Source organism: Epinephelus moara, chromosome 24 (assembly GCF_006386435.1).
Source record: "Epinephelus moara isolate mb chromosome 24, YSFRI_EMoa_1.0, whole genome shotgun sequence".
Classification (NCBI taxonomy): Eukaryota; Metazoa; Chordata; class Actinopteri; order Perciformes; family Serranidae; genus Epinephelus; species Epinephelus moara.
In genome coordinates this window covers 22,443,034-22,460,750 of record NC_065529.1, presented here as the reverse complement: position 1 = coordinate 22,460,750, position 17,717 = coordinate 22,443,034, and the positions used below count along the sequence as shown (strand labels likewise).

General features: G+C 41.4%; 1 protein-coding gene and 3 non-coding genes across 5 annotated transcripts in view; 2 read left to right on the top strand and 2 right to left on the bottom strand.

Annotated features, from left to right (window-relative positions):
• Positions 1–17,148, top strand: part of eogt (EGF domain-specific O-linked N-acetylglucosamine (GlcNAc) transferase) — a 25,052-nt gene extending 7,904 nt beyond the window's left edge. Inside the window, exons 7-17 of one of the 2 annotated variants that reach the window (XM_050039078.1) lie at positions 3,690–3,796; positions 4,080–4,183; positions 5,406–5,498; positions 5,635–5,706; positions 6,518–6,604; positions 12,974–13,042; positions 13,371–13,432; positions 13,613–13,732; positions 14,126–14,228; positions 14,522–14,675; positions 17,052–17,148. In XM_050039078.1, the coding sequence (XP_049895035.1) occupies positions 3,690–3,796; positions 4,080–4,183; positions 5,406–5,498; positions 5,635–5,706; positions 6,518–6,604; positions 12,974–13,042; positions 13,371–13,432; positions 13,613–13,732; positions 14,126–14,228; positions 14,522–14,668 (964 nt within the window). In that variant the 3' untranslated portion in view covers positions 14,669–14,675; positions 17,052–17,148. Of the gene's footprint in view, positions 1–3,689; positions 3,797–4,079; positions 4,184–5,405; positions 5,499–5,634; positions 5,707–6,517; positions 6,605–12,973; positions 13,043–13,370; positions 13,433–13,612; positions 13,733–14,125; positions 14,229–14,521; positions 15,884–17,051 lie in introns of those variants that run through there. The other variant, XM_050039077.1, reaches the window with a different exon arrangement.
• trnae-cuc (transfer RNA glutamic acid (anticodon CUC)) lies at positions 327–398 on the bottom strand. Its single transcript has one exon. It is a non-coding gene; the product is annotated as a tRNA-Glu (tRNA).
• Positions 1,960–2,032, top strand: trnar-acg (transfer RNA arginine (anticodon ACG)). The gene has a single exon. It is a non-coding gene; the product is annotated as a tRNA-Arg (tRNA).
• Positions 6,994–7,065, bottom strand: trnae-cuc (transfer RNA glutamic acid (anticodon CUC)). Its single transcript has one exon. It is a non-coding gene; the product is annotated as a tRNA-Glu (tRNA).
• Positions 17,149–17,717: the final 569 nt, after the last annotated feature.

Here is a 17,717-nt window from a genome sequence, read left to right as displayed (position 1 = left end):
GCCCTAGTTTTGTCCATGCTGGCTATCTGGAGTAACTTACTGGGAGATGTAATGGAAATAAGCCATCGTTGATGTTACCAGTTTCACCTGTGCTTTTCCTACTGTGACAAGTGAAAATGTCTGGTGTGAAAGAGGTCCATTGTTTATGAATAGTTTTATTTGGAGGCACGAACGACACAGAACGATCTGCACATCCACTCCTTTGTGTTCTTTGACATGTGAATGGCAAATGCTGAAACAAATCTGCCAATATCCAGTGTATGATTTCGGAGTGCAGGTCCCCATGTGCTTGTAATTTTTAGTTACTAGATATGGCCAAAGCTATGTTCCCTGACCAGGAATGGAACCCGGGCTGCGGCGGTGAGAGCGCCGAATCCTAACCACTAGACCATCAGGGACTTGTCCATGGGCTTTTGAGCCCAGTTTTTCACGATGTATGATATGTGTCTATAGGTTCCGTGGTTTATGTATCCTAAAGACGTTGATTTGTAAATACACTTGTTTTCACAGCAGACATTTTGACGTGTCATGGTATGAAAAGCACAGGTATATTTAATAAGATTAATGATAGCTGCATTCCACTTAGGGAAGGCCCTAGTTTTGTACGTGCTGGCTATCTGGAGTAGCTTACTGGGAGACGTAATGGAAATGAGCCATCGTTGATGTTACCAGTTTCACCTGTGCTTTTCCTACTGTGACAAGTCAAAAAGGTCCATTGTTTATGAATGGTTTTATTTGGAGGCACGAACGACACAGAACGATCTGGTTTTATTTGGAGGCACGAACGACACAGAACGATCTGCACATCCACTCCTTTGTGTTCCTTGATATGTATCTGAAACAGATTACTGAAACCTAATAACTGCATTTGTTCTTTTTCAAACGAAAGCACATAAAAAGGGATAAATGATAATAAGGCAATAATTTGAATGAAATAAAATATATATATAAATACCGATCAGACCCTTCTAGGCTGAAGCTAAAGTTAATATACCGACCTCTTTTACATAGCATATTCTTGTAGGCCTGCCTGTCATTACTAGTTTTAGGCTATACAAAAACAAAACAGAAACCCAAACAACGTCCCATATTTTTCACACACAACAATAACCTGCTTCTGATTTATGTGTGTTTACACAAAAACAAAGACAAAATTGACACAAAAAAGTTCCAAACATTTCATGCAAAATATTGATCATACCTCAAAGTTTTTAAATCTGCATGTGATTTTCACATTATTAACTCCTTGTCACATCCATTCCACAAGTTGTACAGCATGTTGAACAACTGGTAGCATGGGACTTTTTATGTGTAATAAGACATATCATCACTAGGTGGTGTGTTGTGCATTGTATTGCCAGAATTTTGTTGAAAAAGCTTTTGTAGGTATTATTGTCCTTCACCTTTTAGAGGCATCTAATGTCTTGCCTGAAGACTAAGCAGTTACATTATACGTGTCATGTGTACTTCGACCACGAGTTATTTCTCCATTATAGGGAGACCAGAGCAGGTAAAATCTTAAAGCATGTTAAAGGTGTTTGACACAAAGGCATATGAAGTCAGCCATAAGAAAAGTAGGGGTAGTAATCTCCCCCCTCGCCTTGCCATAGAGACTTGAATAAATCAAAGAAACTACCCGTTGTCATTTCAAAAGATCAATGACACAGCTAGAGCAGTGACCTTACTTCGAAATGTTAAACAGAACTAATGATGTGAGTCCTCGCCTCACTGACCACACCATATATATTTTATGTTCTTAAAATCATTCAGCTACGTGGTCTACTTTTACATAGTGTCTCAAATGGCTGTTGATGTTATGACCATATTTCTTAAGGTAGTGAGAAACGCGTTGCTCCCTCTCACAGCAGTCCTGAAAGGGGGGACAGGGCCAGTCAGGAATGTGGGGGTCGAATTTGTGCTGCATGCTCCTGTTTTGTTAGAACTGACATGTGGACAGCTGGGCCAGTGGCGCAATGGATAACGCGTCTGACTACGGATCAGAAGATTCTAGGTTCGACTCCTGGCTGGCTCGAGTAACATTTTTCCACAGTTGTGGAGAGAGTTGTGCTGCTACAGACAAGAACATTGTGAGCAAATGTGACAAAAAATGTAAAATATTGCTCATTATATGCACCTATAATAGCAGCTCAGAATCAATATTTATGTCAGACTTGTGTCTTACAGCTTTACAAACTAGGAAGCCTCCACTGAAGGACATAGTATAGTGATTGTGTGCTCCATTCGTTTTGTGAAGTTGGAATTTCCAAGTTCCCAGTCAAAGTTTCAACTCAAACACCCCTTTAAGTCCAATATCCAACTCGGAAAGTCGAGGGAATCTGACCAACCGCGACCGCAAAATCCGTAATGGCTTCTCCGCACATCACCAGTAGTGAAAGCAGTATTACACCGTTTATTAGCACTTCTGTCTTGATTGTGTCATACACATAGTCCTGTCCACTTTCTATCTGTGGACATGTTGCTACAGTGTTTGTATGCATACAATACAGCGTAATGCGTTGTTATAAACAGGTATCACTAACAACAGCTCACCTGGCTTGAATCAGTGTTAATAACAATACTATGGCTGTCTGACTTGTACCAGAACATGATCAGCAAGGCTATGCTAAAGTAACTGCTACTGTTACAGTTCGGTCCTGTCTTGGCCACTTTAAGAGTAACAGAGTAACATTAGCCCAAAGCTGTGTCACTATTCATTATTAATTTTATTCTGTTTGATTCTGTTGTAAAGTTTTAGTTCATAGATTTGTTAAAACTGGACCTTTCAGCAGCACTTAAAGAGTAACTCTGTTGCACAAATGTCAGTGGGTCTTTTACTTATATTCAATAATTCAAGTAATTGTCTCAGTCAGACCTGGGGACACCATTGAAACAGGAAAGCCATAACATGTTAATGTCATTTGAATTTAAGGGCCAGTGAGGTTCCTGTATATTGAATGTTACATCCATCTTTAGTCAAACCAAAAGATGCATAACAATCAAATGTCCTCAAGGCTTGACAGATGGGTCGTAGTGGGCTCTAATAGCCACATCACTTTTTGTTCTCAGAGATAGCTCGATATAAACCTCTCCTTCCTGAAATGAACCGTATTAAAGCACCACTTGGCTCACCCAAACTACCGTCACATTATCAATCAATGTCAAGGCTAATGAACTCTCTAAATGGTGACTTTGGTAAAGGAAACTGTTTGGCAATGGGCTAGTGGTGCAATGGATACCGCATCTGACTTTGCATCAAGATTCTAGGTTTGACTCCTGGCTAGCTTGTGTTGCATTGCATTTTTCCTCATTTGTGGACAGACTGGTGCTGCAGTGACCACAATAGACTCGAGCAATCAAACAGTCCTCTGAGTTAGACCTAACAAAGCTTGCACTCTAAATTCAGATAGAAAAAATAGCCATAGGACCAGCTTGCCTTGTCTTGAAAGAAGCATTTTATAAAACATAAAAAATTAAGTTGTCTATCAATGGTATATCACTTTTTTTATCCTCAGACAATACCACCCACCCCTACTTGTAGTTAATCTGTGTATGAAAGCTCCAATAATCACACTCAAATCTTCACATTTTGTGCACTGTTGTCAGAAATGTTCAAGTCCTGTTAATGCAAAATTTTCTACAATCCTATGTCTAACACTGAATTGATGTGTTGTGCTGTGCTGTTTTTGTAGGTATGCTGAGCTGCAGACATACACAGAGCTGGACTTCCATCCCATAGAGGATGGACACTGTGACCTTGTCATTGAAAAGCCCACTGTTTTCATGAAACTAGACGCTGGTAGGTGACAAAGATTTACACGACTCAATTCAAAGCCTGGAACCTAGACAGGAAGCTAAAAGCTTTACTCTTATTATACCTTTATACTAAAAAAGTACCAATGCTGTTATGTGCAATATGTAATATCAAGTATTCCACCAAAACACACTTTATTTAAAAACCTTGTTGGAATGTTACAGTAATGGATTGAGAGCTTGATCCAGAGAATTATTCTTCTTTTAGTTACCAGGGGTGAAATAGACTCATGTTCACAAAAAATAATATTGGTGTGTTTTTCCAACAGGTGTGAACATGTACCACCATTTCTGTGACTTTGTCAACCTCTACATCTCCCAGCACATCAACAACTCCTTCAGTTTAGATGTCAACATCGTCATGTGGGACACGGTGGGTATCTGATTTGTCCCACAATTTAAAATTTTTAAACAGGCAGAAAATATACCACTACCAGAATGCACTGCGCCAGTAAAAGCTCCTGCTAGTGGGTGACGGTGAGCTTGGCCATTTTTCCACAGGAAACAATATGGCGACCAGCTGGTAACAAATTATCTCAAATTACAGTTTAACAGTTAGCTAAAACATGCTTCTGAAAACATTTGTGGCGAAAATAGGCAACACAGTAACAGAGTCTTGGTTCATATCATCACTGCGTAGTTGTATGGTTTGATCTCAGTTTTTCAGCCTTCGTTTTTACAATACAGGAAGCAGTACGGTGCCCACTTCCTGTTCACAAATTCTTGTATTACAGCCAAACAGTGCACTCGTTTTACAGTTTGATCAGAGTTTAGTCTGAGATTGAGAGAGTGATGCGTCTCTCTTTCTCTGTCACCACTTCTATACTCTTCATTTTCGTGGTGGCACGATTATGAAAAATCGGAAATGCAATCTGTAGCTCGAGCAACAGCCAAAGAGCCAGTGAATAATCTACATTTCGTTTCATCTAACAAAAGATTTTGTTGATGCATATGATTATATTTATTAAGATTTTTTTGGCAGATGCGGTGGTATATTTTAGCTTTATCTCCCTCTGTAAAACACTGAAAACACAAAATCACACAAATATTTAAAGAGTTTTGCATTCAAATATCTGAAAACAGTGTCTAAAAACAGATTTGATTCGAATCCTATAACTCAGCGAGAAATCAAAACAGCAGTTTGTCTACAATGTACCGCACTCACAGTTTTTGTTTAACGTGTCAGTGGCATGCGTGCCTGATGAAGACAGCAGTGGGAAACACCAGGTGAAAAACAGAATGCTTCACAGACAGCCTTATCTGGCCCATTGTTCCCTCAACTGTGCACAGTCAGAGGGAGAGAGGAGAAGGGAAAGAAAGAAAACTGACAGGAAGAAGGAAAGCAGTGACCTTTCAGCACAAACTGCACACTGCAATCCAAACAGTGGCAGGCTGTCAGATAGTAGTGTGATAACAGATTTTTTATGAAACCACAGTTTCAGAAAAATACAACCAGCAGAGTTTGAGAAGCAGATGACCGATTCTGGCACTGCCAAAGGCCGTAGTTGATTCTTATTTTATTGGTTTGTTTTCCTTTTCAGATGTAACATTAATTTGATTAACATTTGTTCCCCTCTTTTTATGTCTTTTCCCAGAGTTTTTATGGTTATGGAGATCTGTTCGATGATACATGGAGGGCCTTCTCAGAGTATGACATCATCCACCTTAAGACCTATGACTCAAAAAGAGTGGGTATAATGCCCCCCCTGGGTCACTATCACCACACTATCACCACACAGTTTTTAATTCTTCACAGTGACATATACACATACTGATTTCTGTGCTGTGTGCTTTCTTCATTGATCTATTCACTCTTGTCCGCAGGTTTGTTTCAAAGATGCCTTCTTCTCCCTCCTCCCGAGAATGAGATACGGCCTCTTTTACAACACGCCTCTTGTAAGTTACCTCTTGTATCAATATACATATGTCTGTGTGTAGAGCCACTAACTAGATGTACTTCATGTATGTACAACAAATTGCAGTGCCTTATACATTCTCATTAAGTGAATTAAATGCTGTTTTGCTTGTATCTTCATTTCTATTTCTATCTCACATTTCATGACATGTATTTTTGATCATTTATTGCCGTTTCCTCCCCACATGCACAGTGATATCTGGTCATAAACATGCAGTTCAGGTCAAATATTTATGTGATGTATTCAAAAGCTCAGCAAGTGCTTATGTTATTTAAATGATAATTCCAAGGAGATTACTATAAAGATAATATCATGTAAATATGTGTTGTCCTGTGGTTCCAGCCTTGAGGTGTGAAATATTGATAGGTCAGCCTCAAGCTGATGCTTTTGATTACCCCTGCAGCACATGTCATGTTTATATTCATGTGCTCACATTTACAGCTGCGGTGCACCAGTGTATGTGTGAGATTCTTAGATTTGAGAAATGCATAGGCTCATATGATATTCATTCCAGGGAGATTAGAAATATGTTTACAATTGTCAGATTCCTCAGTGTGTTACATATTTTTCATCTCAGCCCAGAGCAGTGCAATAGTGTGACCAGATTCAATTTGCCTTCAATTCATTTCAAATCACAGAGTAGATTTTCTAAAAATACATATTGGTTATCTCTTTGCATGACTATATACAACCAAAATAATCATTTTAATACAGTGTTTTGTATTGAAAAGATGAAAAATAATTTGCACAGGTGAGTGAAATTGACCCTTTCTGTGATGTGTTGATGGCAGATCTCAGACTGCCACAGTGAAGGATTGTTTAGGGCGTTCTCCCAGCATGTCCTCCATCGACTGAACATCCTGCAGGATGGACCAAAGGTAGGAAGAATGTCTTTTATGAAACACATCTGTTGCTTTTATATTATAATCTTGTTTATATGCACAGGATGGACACAGTTTCATGAACACCTTTATGATCCAATACAATTCAACAGAGTAATATTGGTAGTAACAGATACTGTCTTCATTGTCAATTTCCTGCAGGTGATGATTCATCTCAGTGGTTGTCTTTCAGGTTGCACTTTGTTTTGCTGTTGAGTATCTGTGTCAGTGTTTGTAGCAGTTTTCTGGTAGTTGGTGTATGTTTTCATGGCAGTCTCAAATCAATCAAGACTGTGGTACACAGACAGTTATTGAAACAAACTGGAAATCATTATTACAACTGTCAAGCAGCTTTGACAGACTGCAACACAGACATAAAGGGAGCTTTCCCTGACCGGGAATCGAACCCGGGCCGCGGCGGTGAGAGCGCCGAATCCTAACCACTAGACCACCAGGGAGCTTGTCCACTGGAAAGCTACAACAACATATGAAGTCCCACTTGCTGTCATATGAATGCCGCCTAGATCGTCTAAATAGAAAACCATAGAAACAGTAGACAAACACATATCTCTGCCCATCGTCAGCCTTTATCCTGGTTTAGTTAATTTTTTATTAATTTAGTTATCAGAACAGGACTAACCAACAGCAAGGCTAACAGCACTGTAAGAAAAGTAAAAGGAAAAAAAACAGCGATTCATTCAGTCTGATCTGAGTATGTTGAATTTGACTATCATAGACTGAAAACCTCTTCGATGTGTCTCCCTGCCCTCTGCCTCTTCAATGCTGGTTCTAGCACTAGTCTGAACAGGAGTAATGCATGAATAGATTAATGAAGATCTAAAGACGCAGATGTTAGTCAGTCTCCTCACTGAAAGCCATATATGATATATGTGCCGACAGTAATTGGTCAGATTGCCATTGAAATTTGTATGTATATATATATGGTTATCAGAAAATGATTCATTATTCATCAAAATCTGGTCCCTGAAAAAGATGAAAACAAGACGAATGACTGATCCGTGTTTAATATATGCTGTGGATATCATGTTTACCAAAGAATAAATCCTAATTGTCTGTATGTCAGCTCTGTGGTGGTGTGGCGACCGGTCCAGGGTGTACCCCACCTCTCGTCAGCTGATGAAAGCCAACTGTTGGTTGCCTCACATTGCCTGTGTTTCGGCCAAAAGGTTGCTCATGAACACATTGGAAAAACTACAGCTGACGGCCAACCAGTGTGTACGATCTGCGCCTGTGTGGGAGGAAAAAACTCTCCACACCACTATATAGCGCCATGCGCCAGTGAACTGTAACGCAAACCATCACAAAATGTTTCCGCTAAAGAGCTCAGTGGCTCTTAAGAAAAATAATCTTGCCTTAACTAACAAGTTTGTTATGGTCTTACTCCTTCTTGACTTTAGCTGTTCATTTTCCTTACTTTGTTTTCTCTTCTCATGATGTGCTGAACTGAACTGCCAATCAGAGTGATTTTGTTTACTGATGGGCTCTGCCATCACCGTCCCTGTCACTGCTGCAGATTCAGCATGCTGAATCACTAAAAAAAGCAGACAAGGGGCAACGAGAGGCAACGAGGGGCAATCGGGCAACAATGTGGGACACACTGCACTGACTAGGGTGACAGATGCTTACTGACGGCCCAACATTGAGCGATGGCTGACTGCCAGATTGGTGTCAGGAGCCTTACAGATAATGTATAGGTGGATGGATGAATCCTAGTTGGGAAACACCAAATGTCCTCTTGTAAACCTGAAATATAAAAAATGTAATGAGCAGATTGAAATTAAATGTACTATTTTGCATCCACGTGCACACACACACATCTTGAAGAGCTCCACACCGACAGTTGAAAAGAAATGGCTGGTGATACCACATGCTGTGGAGGAAATACTGGGCTGTCCACTTGGTTTCTTAGTCAACAGTGAGCATTCGTGTTTATAGGAGTGGCGGTGTATGGGGGGAAGAGTATATGATCGGTCATGATTGATGCCAGCACATAACACACCTACTGATCATATATTATGATAGATTTATCCTCATTTCTCCATGCTCTCAAGAGTGACACATGCTATCCTCTGCTGAGAGTAATTTGTTCTGCAGTGACACCAAGCACAACATACAAAAAGGTGGCTTCTCAAATTGCATGAAAAAATGTTGCATTCTTGAAATGACAGCCCAGTGTCATCCTTTTCAGACAGTTTGCCACATGGCAGAGGTATATTGTGCAACAGGTTTTGAACTCTGCACACTGTTTGAAAAATTCCCTGACAGATTTTCAGACCCAGGCTGCAGTGATGAACTGCCACAGAATGCTAAGCAAAAGGCCAGAAGCTTGTAAATTTGTTGATTTAGTGTCCTTTAAAATATACTCCCAAACCAACACGAGTGAAAGGAGCCACTGGCACACAACGATAACAGGACTTTGACAAACAAATCAAGGCTGTGATAGATTACCTATCTCAAGCTTCAAGTCTCTGCAAGTTGATTTGTCGAAGCCTTCTGGTATGAGTGCAAACCACTGACTGCCTGGAAGGGACGAAATCTTAGAATTGGAAAATTGTCTGCAGTAGCATGAAGAGTGTACAGTTTCTGGTCAGTTAGGTTTAACATGTAAAACCATGAGCAGGATTCTTCATGTGTTTATTAGTAGTGATCACAATGCATCTACATACATTTTATGTTATTTCACAGAGAAGGAATGTCATGATAGTAACAGTTCCCTGATGATCTAGCGTTAGCGGCTTTTCCTCAATAAAAATAAGTCTGCTGATACCGCAGGGGAGGACGAGTACAAGCCGAAACAGCTACAGTGAGATGTTAGATGAAGAGGGGCAGACAATAGGCTCTTACTGCACCTCCAACAGGTGAACTTCTTTTACCTGCCATGATGTGTGATGGAAAAACATAGCAAAATAACAGGGGACTTTAGCCGTGCATCAGCCCGCTGCTTTTAGACGTCATCAGTCAAGAAAAGCCGTTATCAGTTAAAGACACACCTTCAAATGGGTAGCTCTGTTGTAATGGAGACGCAATTACCAGCCTCACTGGGCTGACATGACAAGTCAAGCCAGGCCAAACCAATCCAGCACATGAATGTGGAAAAAAGGGTATTAGTAGTGCAAGTAGTGGTCTTGTGTCCACTTGTTTCATTTCATCCAATCCTAACCCTGATGAACGATATCACAGATTACCCATAACAAGCAGATCTTGCTATTATCCTAATGAAAATTCAAACTATGATTTTCATTTAATCTGTGTGTGAGTCGATTAAAAATCATGATATAATAAAATGCAAAAGCCCAGCTTGCATTTTAACTTCCACATTAACACCCTGAAAAAATATTGGTGACTTCCTGGTTGTCTAATGGTTAAACTTTGACGGTCTTGCTGCTGTGGCAAGAGTTCGATTCCCAGTCATAGAGACTGCTATTGTTTGTATGAAACTGGATTTGAAACTGTGATAGCTGTTGTTCAGGTTTTGTTCAGGCTGCTTATGTAGCTAGTCTGTGGAAGATGCCAGTGTTTTTGGTACCCTGCATCTCACATTCTCTCAGTATCACTAAACATGTCATCGTGTCGTCTTCTGTGAGTCAAAATCTGAATACACTTTGCCTTCCTAGAATGCCTTCCAACACGTCAGTTATTGCAGTCGTTTTTTGTTTCCATTTATTCATATTCAAACTTATCCACAAAGGGCACGCTTATTTTTCTGTGGCATCAGTGATTAATTCTGCTCACATAAAATAACAACAGACAATAAGTTGCCTTGTCACATTGCCCTTAACAGTTCCACATACTGGGAATAATAACACAGCTTTATGTAATGTAGAAGCACCAAAACCTGAGCACTAGATCAGCAGAGACTGCTCAGGTTTGCTGATCTGGTGTCCTTTACTGCCTGTAACTAAAATAGCATGAGTGGAAAGAGCAGCTGGCACAGAGTGATGACAGAACTTTGTCAAACAAGGCTCTGAGTTGTTTGCTGTGATAGATTACCCATCTCAAGCTACAAGTCTTTTGCGTCTTCATATCACTGCATTTGAAAATGGTCAGCAGTGGCGTTGTTTGTACTTTATGGTTGATAAACACAGACTCTACTTTTCCCATACCAATCAAATGTTCCCCAGTTTTAGCACACGGCTCCCTGGTGATCTAGTGGTTAGAATTCTGCGCTCTCACTGATGTGGCCCAGGTTCGATTTCCAATCAGAGAATACCAGGTTTATCAGTATTCTGGTTTCCTGTCTGTGTATTGGTGTACACATCTGTGTACGTGTGTGACGTAAAAGGGTTTGATCTGTTTCCACAAGTGTCTTTGTTGAATATCCTTAATGTTTATGTTGCTCCTTCACTCTGCTTTGTACCTCTTACTCTGATTCCTACAATATTTCCTTTAGTGCCTTGCAGTTGACTGTGACATCTAACGTATAGAATGTAGGCTAACATGCACATTAGAGGGAAATGTTTAGGTGCAAGAAAGAGGACAGCTGTCGTAGTTTTGATTTTCTTTTACTGCTTTTGGGCATTTTATGCCTAATGTTAGAAAATGGCACATCGATAAGCCAATCTCTGCAAATTGTTGTATTAAAGCCATTTGTATTCCAGTCATTTATCCACTAAAGTTGTGCTTATGCTGTATTTATGTCGTAAGAATGATTGATTCTGCTCAGACAACATAATCAATCATTTCTTTTGAGGCTTCAGTCAAACACTAACTGTAGCCATCTTGAGTTGTTAAGACTTTTTACAGCTTTGTAGCTTCGTTCTATTTTGTAAATTTGTGTTTTTCGGAAACTGAGCAGTGTATATCTGTTCCCTGTGAAAATACTTTGGAAAAGAAATTGCTTGTTTCAGCTCCTGAAAAAAGGAAATACTTAATGTGATGTTCGGGGCTCTTAAGCCTAAGGGAAGCCATTTTGTTGTTGTATAATCACTTAATCCCTCCTCAACCATTTAGCTAGTTGAATGGTGTCTGCTTTCGACAAACAAAACATAATATCAAAGTGCTCCGGCCTCTATGCTGTAACTGCGTTTAATGGAGTGATGAATCTGTGTGTGTCATCATGTCAATATGTGGTCCTGGAGGCACCTGTTGTTGCAGGAACTGCCATAGAAGTGGTTTTGAATACTTTGTCAGGTGTTTATATATCTGTCTGTCTATGGACAGATTTTGTCCCTGCGACAGCATCTGAAACATGCAAGATGGAGTCACTGAACTTTACAGGTGTTTAGATGAGATCACAATGAAGTCCCAGTTTGAAAAAGGGTGCGGTCATAGCAACTGTGCTGGAAGTAGGAGGATAGGAAGTAGGGAAGTCACTTTGCTCATCAGACTTCGTGGTAAGTGATGTCATTGCTATTTGAAACACACAGAAAGAGCTCCTCACTGATTGTAGCCTTCTAGTTTCTGAAAGAGTACATGCCTAAGCACTGTACATGCACACACATTTACACACCGTCACCTCCTTATTCATCCTACAACTGTAACTCCTCAGCCTTCCTCACAGGTGTTTTATGATCCAAGGTTTGAAAGTACTTGACTGTATCTTTATGGCCAGCAGAGCTCGATAACTTCTACCTTCTTACGGAGCAGCTCATTGGGTATTCATGGCCTTCACTGAAAATATGCTAAGAGGCTTTTCAGCGAGACATGGGGCTGCTGGCGATAGCAGGCCTGCGACTGAATGAGAGGTCTTCTCGGCCCCGACCCTCTCCCCAGCTCCTCCTTTCATCCCTAGATTAATGGCACAGGCAGAGACTCACACTGCTGCTCTCCTCTATTGTGTCCTATTCATCCGCCTCTACCGCCCCTCTCCTCCTATCTCCCCCTCGTCATAATTTGCTCTGGCCTGGTCTTGCTCAGAATGGCATCTTCAATACTTTTAAGAAACATTTTTATAAGTGGAGAATAAATGAGATCTGTGGTGAATACATATACATCCACTGCTTTTAGTGAGTTGTTGTAGTTAAGCTGGTTTATTGTGTACAGCAGATTGCACAGGTTTAACAGGTTTTGCTTTAACGATAGTGAAGTTATGATCCTTATTATTTATTCCCATATGCTACAAATGTTGGTACTTTGGAAAAGTTCTCTTTCAGAACACAAGGTGGCAGTAGATGAATGTAGAAAATCTTAGTCCACACTCTAATGTGAGCACATCATAAAAGAGAAGCTCTGATTCCACTTTAAAAAATACTTAATTTGATTTTTGCTAATGTGTCCTCTGTGCTGCATAAAAGAGACATCTTAAGTCGAGGCTTTTTAGTTATTTTGAATGAGCATCATGTTTTCCCAGCCGCCTATCTTTTCTGTCCTTGGCTGATTGATTATTGGGTGCATTGCTGTTTTCAGGAGGGGCGTGTTCGTGTCACCCTGCTGGCTCGCAGCACAGAATACAGAAGGATATTAAACCAAGTGGAGGTGAGTGCAGCAACACCCTCCCTCCTTTCTACTTTGTCTCGTACTTTTTCGCACTCTCCTGCTCTGCCACCTGTCCTCCTTTCGCTTTCCTCTCTCTTTCTCTTTCCCTCTTTGTCTCTTTCTCTTTCCTCACTTTACACAGCTCTCTCACGCCCTCAGCCCCTCCTCTCACACATTGATTTACTGCCCACATCTGTTAAGTGCCTATTTAAAATCTTATTTGCTATAAACAGTACAAGTAAAAAAGGCTTGTGATTTATATGGTCACTGCCCATATTTGTTTGCTCTCTCATTGATCAGAGAACACGTCCCTCTGTTGTTGTTACAGCTGGTAAATGCCCTCAAGACTGTGCCTTTACTGGAGGTCAATGTGGTGGACTACAAATATAAGTGAGTTATAGAGCGCTGGCCGCGTTACTACACCAGCTATTCAGTGCTGCTTAGCATTGTTCAGCGATGTAACAGTGTTGTGCAGGAATAAATGAAGTGTTTAGCCTTTTAAATTGTATAACAGTGACAGTGTTTACACAATGAAGATGATTGATGTGTGACTCCCTGTCTGGCTTTCAGGGATGTTCCCTTCCTGATGCAGTTGAGGATCACCCACAACTCTGACATCTTTATAGGGATGCACGGGGCGGGTCTCACACACCTCCTCTTCCTCCCTGACTGGGCTGTCATCTTTGAGCTGTGAGTGACTCTTTTTGTCTGCATCTATGTGTGTGTTTGTGTGTGTGAGTGAAAGACAGAAGAAGACAAAGAGGGAAGCATGGAGAGCGATGGCTTTGGCAGCGTGCTGCGCCTAAAGTACCCCTCAGACACTCGGTGTATGACTGTGAAATACTGTCTAATTAACCAGGCATTCATCACACCTGGCTTCCCTGGGTAGAGGTGCTGATTGGAATGTGTGTGCGTGCGTGTGTGTGAATGAGCATGTGTGTATTTTGGTGAGTGACACAGAGCAAGAACCACAGTGTGCATGCAGCGAGAGGGAGAGAGAGAAGAGAGATGGAGCAAGAAAGAGTGAAAGTGAGGCAGACCGAGGAGAGCAAGAGATAAAGTGGCTGCATCTGTCCCTCCCAGATATAATTGTCAGGATGAGAGCTGCTATCGAGATTTGGCTCGGCTGCGGGGCATTCGATACGTGACTTGGCAGAAAATGGACAAAGTGCTCCCACAGGACAAGGTAGGGGAAACTCCCGTACCAGCCATTAGCTCCCCGGCACCTCAGCGGGGAGTTTTCTCAATTCATCTCACCTATCTCACATATACACACACTTACACCTTCACGCACATGTTTAATTACGTGCAATTATAGGCACAGCAGAACAAACATACATGCTTCATTTCTCACTTATGGTGTCTCATCTGTGTCGTCTAATTGTAAGGACACACTGACAATACAAGTGCGTACATGTTAATGCTTTTATGTTGTTTCTCCGTGCGTTTCTATCTCCATTTCTCTCTCACTTCTCTCAGGGTCACCATCCAACCCTTGGGGACCATCCAAAGTTTACCAACTACTCCTTTGATGTGGGGGAGTTCATGCGCCTCGTGCTGGAGGCAGCTGATTACGTCACACACCATCCCAAATGGCAGCGTCGCACCCTTCATGATGAACTCTAGAGTCTCTGTGAGTGTGGGACACCGCCGCTGCTGGAGAACTTTTCACATGTGATCAAAAGACCTCTTCACATTGGCAAAATACTTTTTAGAAGTTACCTCATCCATCAGTGGTCTGGTTGAGTATTTGTCACCTCCTGTCTGCTGCTTTGATGATAGGTCCTGGATGAGTGAAAGCAATATGGCGGACAACTCGGAGTTGAATAGCTTCCACCGGCTCTATTAGTGTCAAATCAGTTAAAGGACAAGTTGCGTGCAGTTGAAGCATCTGGAGCGCGATAAGATGTGTCCTATGTTTCTTCATTACCTCCGCTGCGTCTACTTCATTCCATGCCGACAAAGTTGCCTAATGAGCAGCTGTTACGGCGTCCCTTCACATGCGACATCTTGTCACATTTGATCAGTGTCACCTTGATGCAAGCCTCTTCAGAGCTGTTGACAATCACACCAGAGTTTCTGAGCACACCCAGCGTACACCTTTCTAATATGACGTGCAGTATTCACATGCTGGATTCACGCCTGTAGTTCTAGACTTAGACTGTTTTTGCAGTTTGTTTGACACGTGAATTGAGGTTAGACTCATCACACACATTAATAGACAAAAGGTAGGTAAGACACTCCCACTGCCATGAGGGATTTTCTTTTATATCAGTATTTGCGTTTGTATCTGTACAAGCACAACGATACTTTTAAACACTTTAACTGTAAATACTGTAAATGTGAAGTCAAATATTTGTCAGTACAGTTCAGCACTCCATTGTTTCATGTAACGTGGTGAAAATAATGCATTTGTCAGCTAAAGATCAAAAATATATGCAAGACTTTTTAACATTAATTAACTTAAATGTATGTATGTCATGTTGGTCTAATGGACAGATGTCTGTTTTTATTATTAATTCCTTTGCATTTTACCAAAGGAAACACATTGTCATTATGGTCAAACGATGAGGGTGCTGCTGTTGTCTGTTACCTTTTGAATCCTGTTTATATTTTCCAGTAACTGCGCCTGAGTTGGATTCAGCATTTTCGTACTGTGTGATGTAATGCACCGGAGTTATCTGAGCGATCAGAAGATCATTTTCGTGTTTCTCGGCCTCTGCGTCAGCTTGATGTTTTATTTATCGATGAAACCACGTTGAACTCAGTCAGACCTTTTCGGTCAGGGCTTTTGCTCGACTTGTAGGCAATTTCATATTCAAAAGCTGTGTAATATTTTTGAAATAAATAATTCTAAAAAAAAAGTGCTGAAGCATGTCTTCCTGTCTGTGCTGACCATATTAGGCATCAGAGATTTAATTCATCTTAATTTAATCAATCATCTTTTGAAGTCTGACCTTGGAGGGGGAAAACTGAAGCCTCTGTCGTGCCGGTTCTTGCTGACACCAGACAGCTCTTTGCTGTGGCTTTCATTATTTTAGTGAGTTCAGGTCTGAGGAGGGAGAGGGCTCTTCAGCAAAAGGGCACTAGTTCACTTTTTACTGTCACCATGATAAATCTGGATGACCTCAAAAACTACTAAGTTAACAGTGACGCGTCACGGCCACACGGGGGCAGTACAACACCACACATGAGGCCAAATCGTCACCCTGCGCTGGTGTGATCGTCCCTGACAGACTTGTTCCAAACACTGTAGAGAGCGAGAACAATTTATTCACAAATATATCCAGCGGGTCATAAGACGACAGTGTTTGTTTAAGTGTATTTGCTCCAATATCACAAGTTGGATGTCAGCAGCCGTGCTCCTGCCCGCTCTTTGCGGATGTTGGGTCTGAACTTTCGGAGTATTGACAGACACCGGGCCTGTCTGGGATGGACACTATTTATGGCCCTGCTCGGGTTACTGCCAGTGACCTCGTAAAGAAATGAAGAATCTCTATGCAGGGGGGGATCAAAAGCAGAGGAACCAAGATGTCTGTTCTCATTAACCTTCATGGCGGCTCCAAATCGATGACCAAGTGCTCTTTTTTAGCGCAAAGCCTGCCTACTGGATGTATCCAAAATGGGGCATCTGGGTGGAAGAGAATACGTCAGAACGTGAGAAAGTTAACGGATCAACCAACACACCTCTCCTTTGCACCTTTAAAGTATGAAGCGTGAGGAAAACAGTGTACACAGTGTGTGTGGTCGTGGTGAGCACAGTATAACCTTGCGTCATTGGCCGCCAGGGCGCAGCGCACACTTGTGTTATTAGTGGCGTTGCAGGCACACTTTACTCCACCTATCATCATTAAATAGGCCCCACATTCACTGCCTGGGGCCGCTGGGACTTTACCACCCAGAATTCTTCAGCAGCCATGTTTGGGTGGCCTTATTTAGTCGTGCTGTAAGTAATCTTGTGTTTTCCTCCAGAAATGCTGAATGACTTATCTCTGTCGCCCTCACGCAGACCCTGCGCCGTGAAGAAATGGGCTGCAGACGCGTCACGACAGGAGAGCCGATTGCAAGCAAAAGGCTGCGGTTTAATCAGTGAGGTGGAAGCTGTGAGTAAAGTCATTAGATCACGTCTGAGCCGAGATTCACACTTCAGAATAAGTTTTTTTACGACTCTGGCTTTAAAGCGGGAGACATACTTAATCTGACTGTTAGTGCCCTGTTTTAGATTGTCTGACATTTCCACTGGAGCAGTGATATTCTGAACTTTCTGCTCCATTATTAAACAACTTTATGTCCCAGAGCAGCATTATATCTTTAATTATCAACCAAAGCTTATATTCCAGCCATTTATCTTTGTGTAAAACAACGTGATCATTACCATAATCTAATTTATCTCCAAAGACAAACATTTCTCACCACTGAACAAAGACAAATCAATCACAATCCGCTCGTTTTACCTTGGCCACTTCTCCAGGCGTCCCACACACAAAGAAAACGGGATTAATGCAGGAATATCGATTCAGGAGGAAGAAATATGCCTCAAGTCATGAGCAGATATTACCTTAATGTTTTCCCCCCTGGGCGATGATTACTGGGGGAATAATCCCAGAGGCGATCCTATAACAACGCTCCTCTGATACATGACACGCCAAGATGACTTCAGCCTGGACTTTTACCT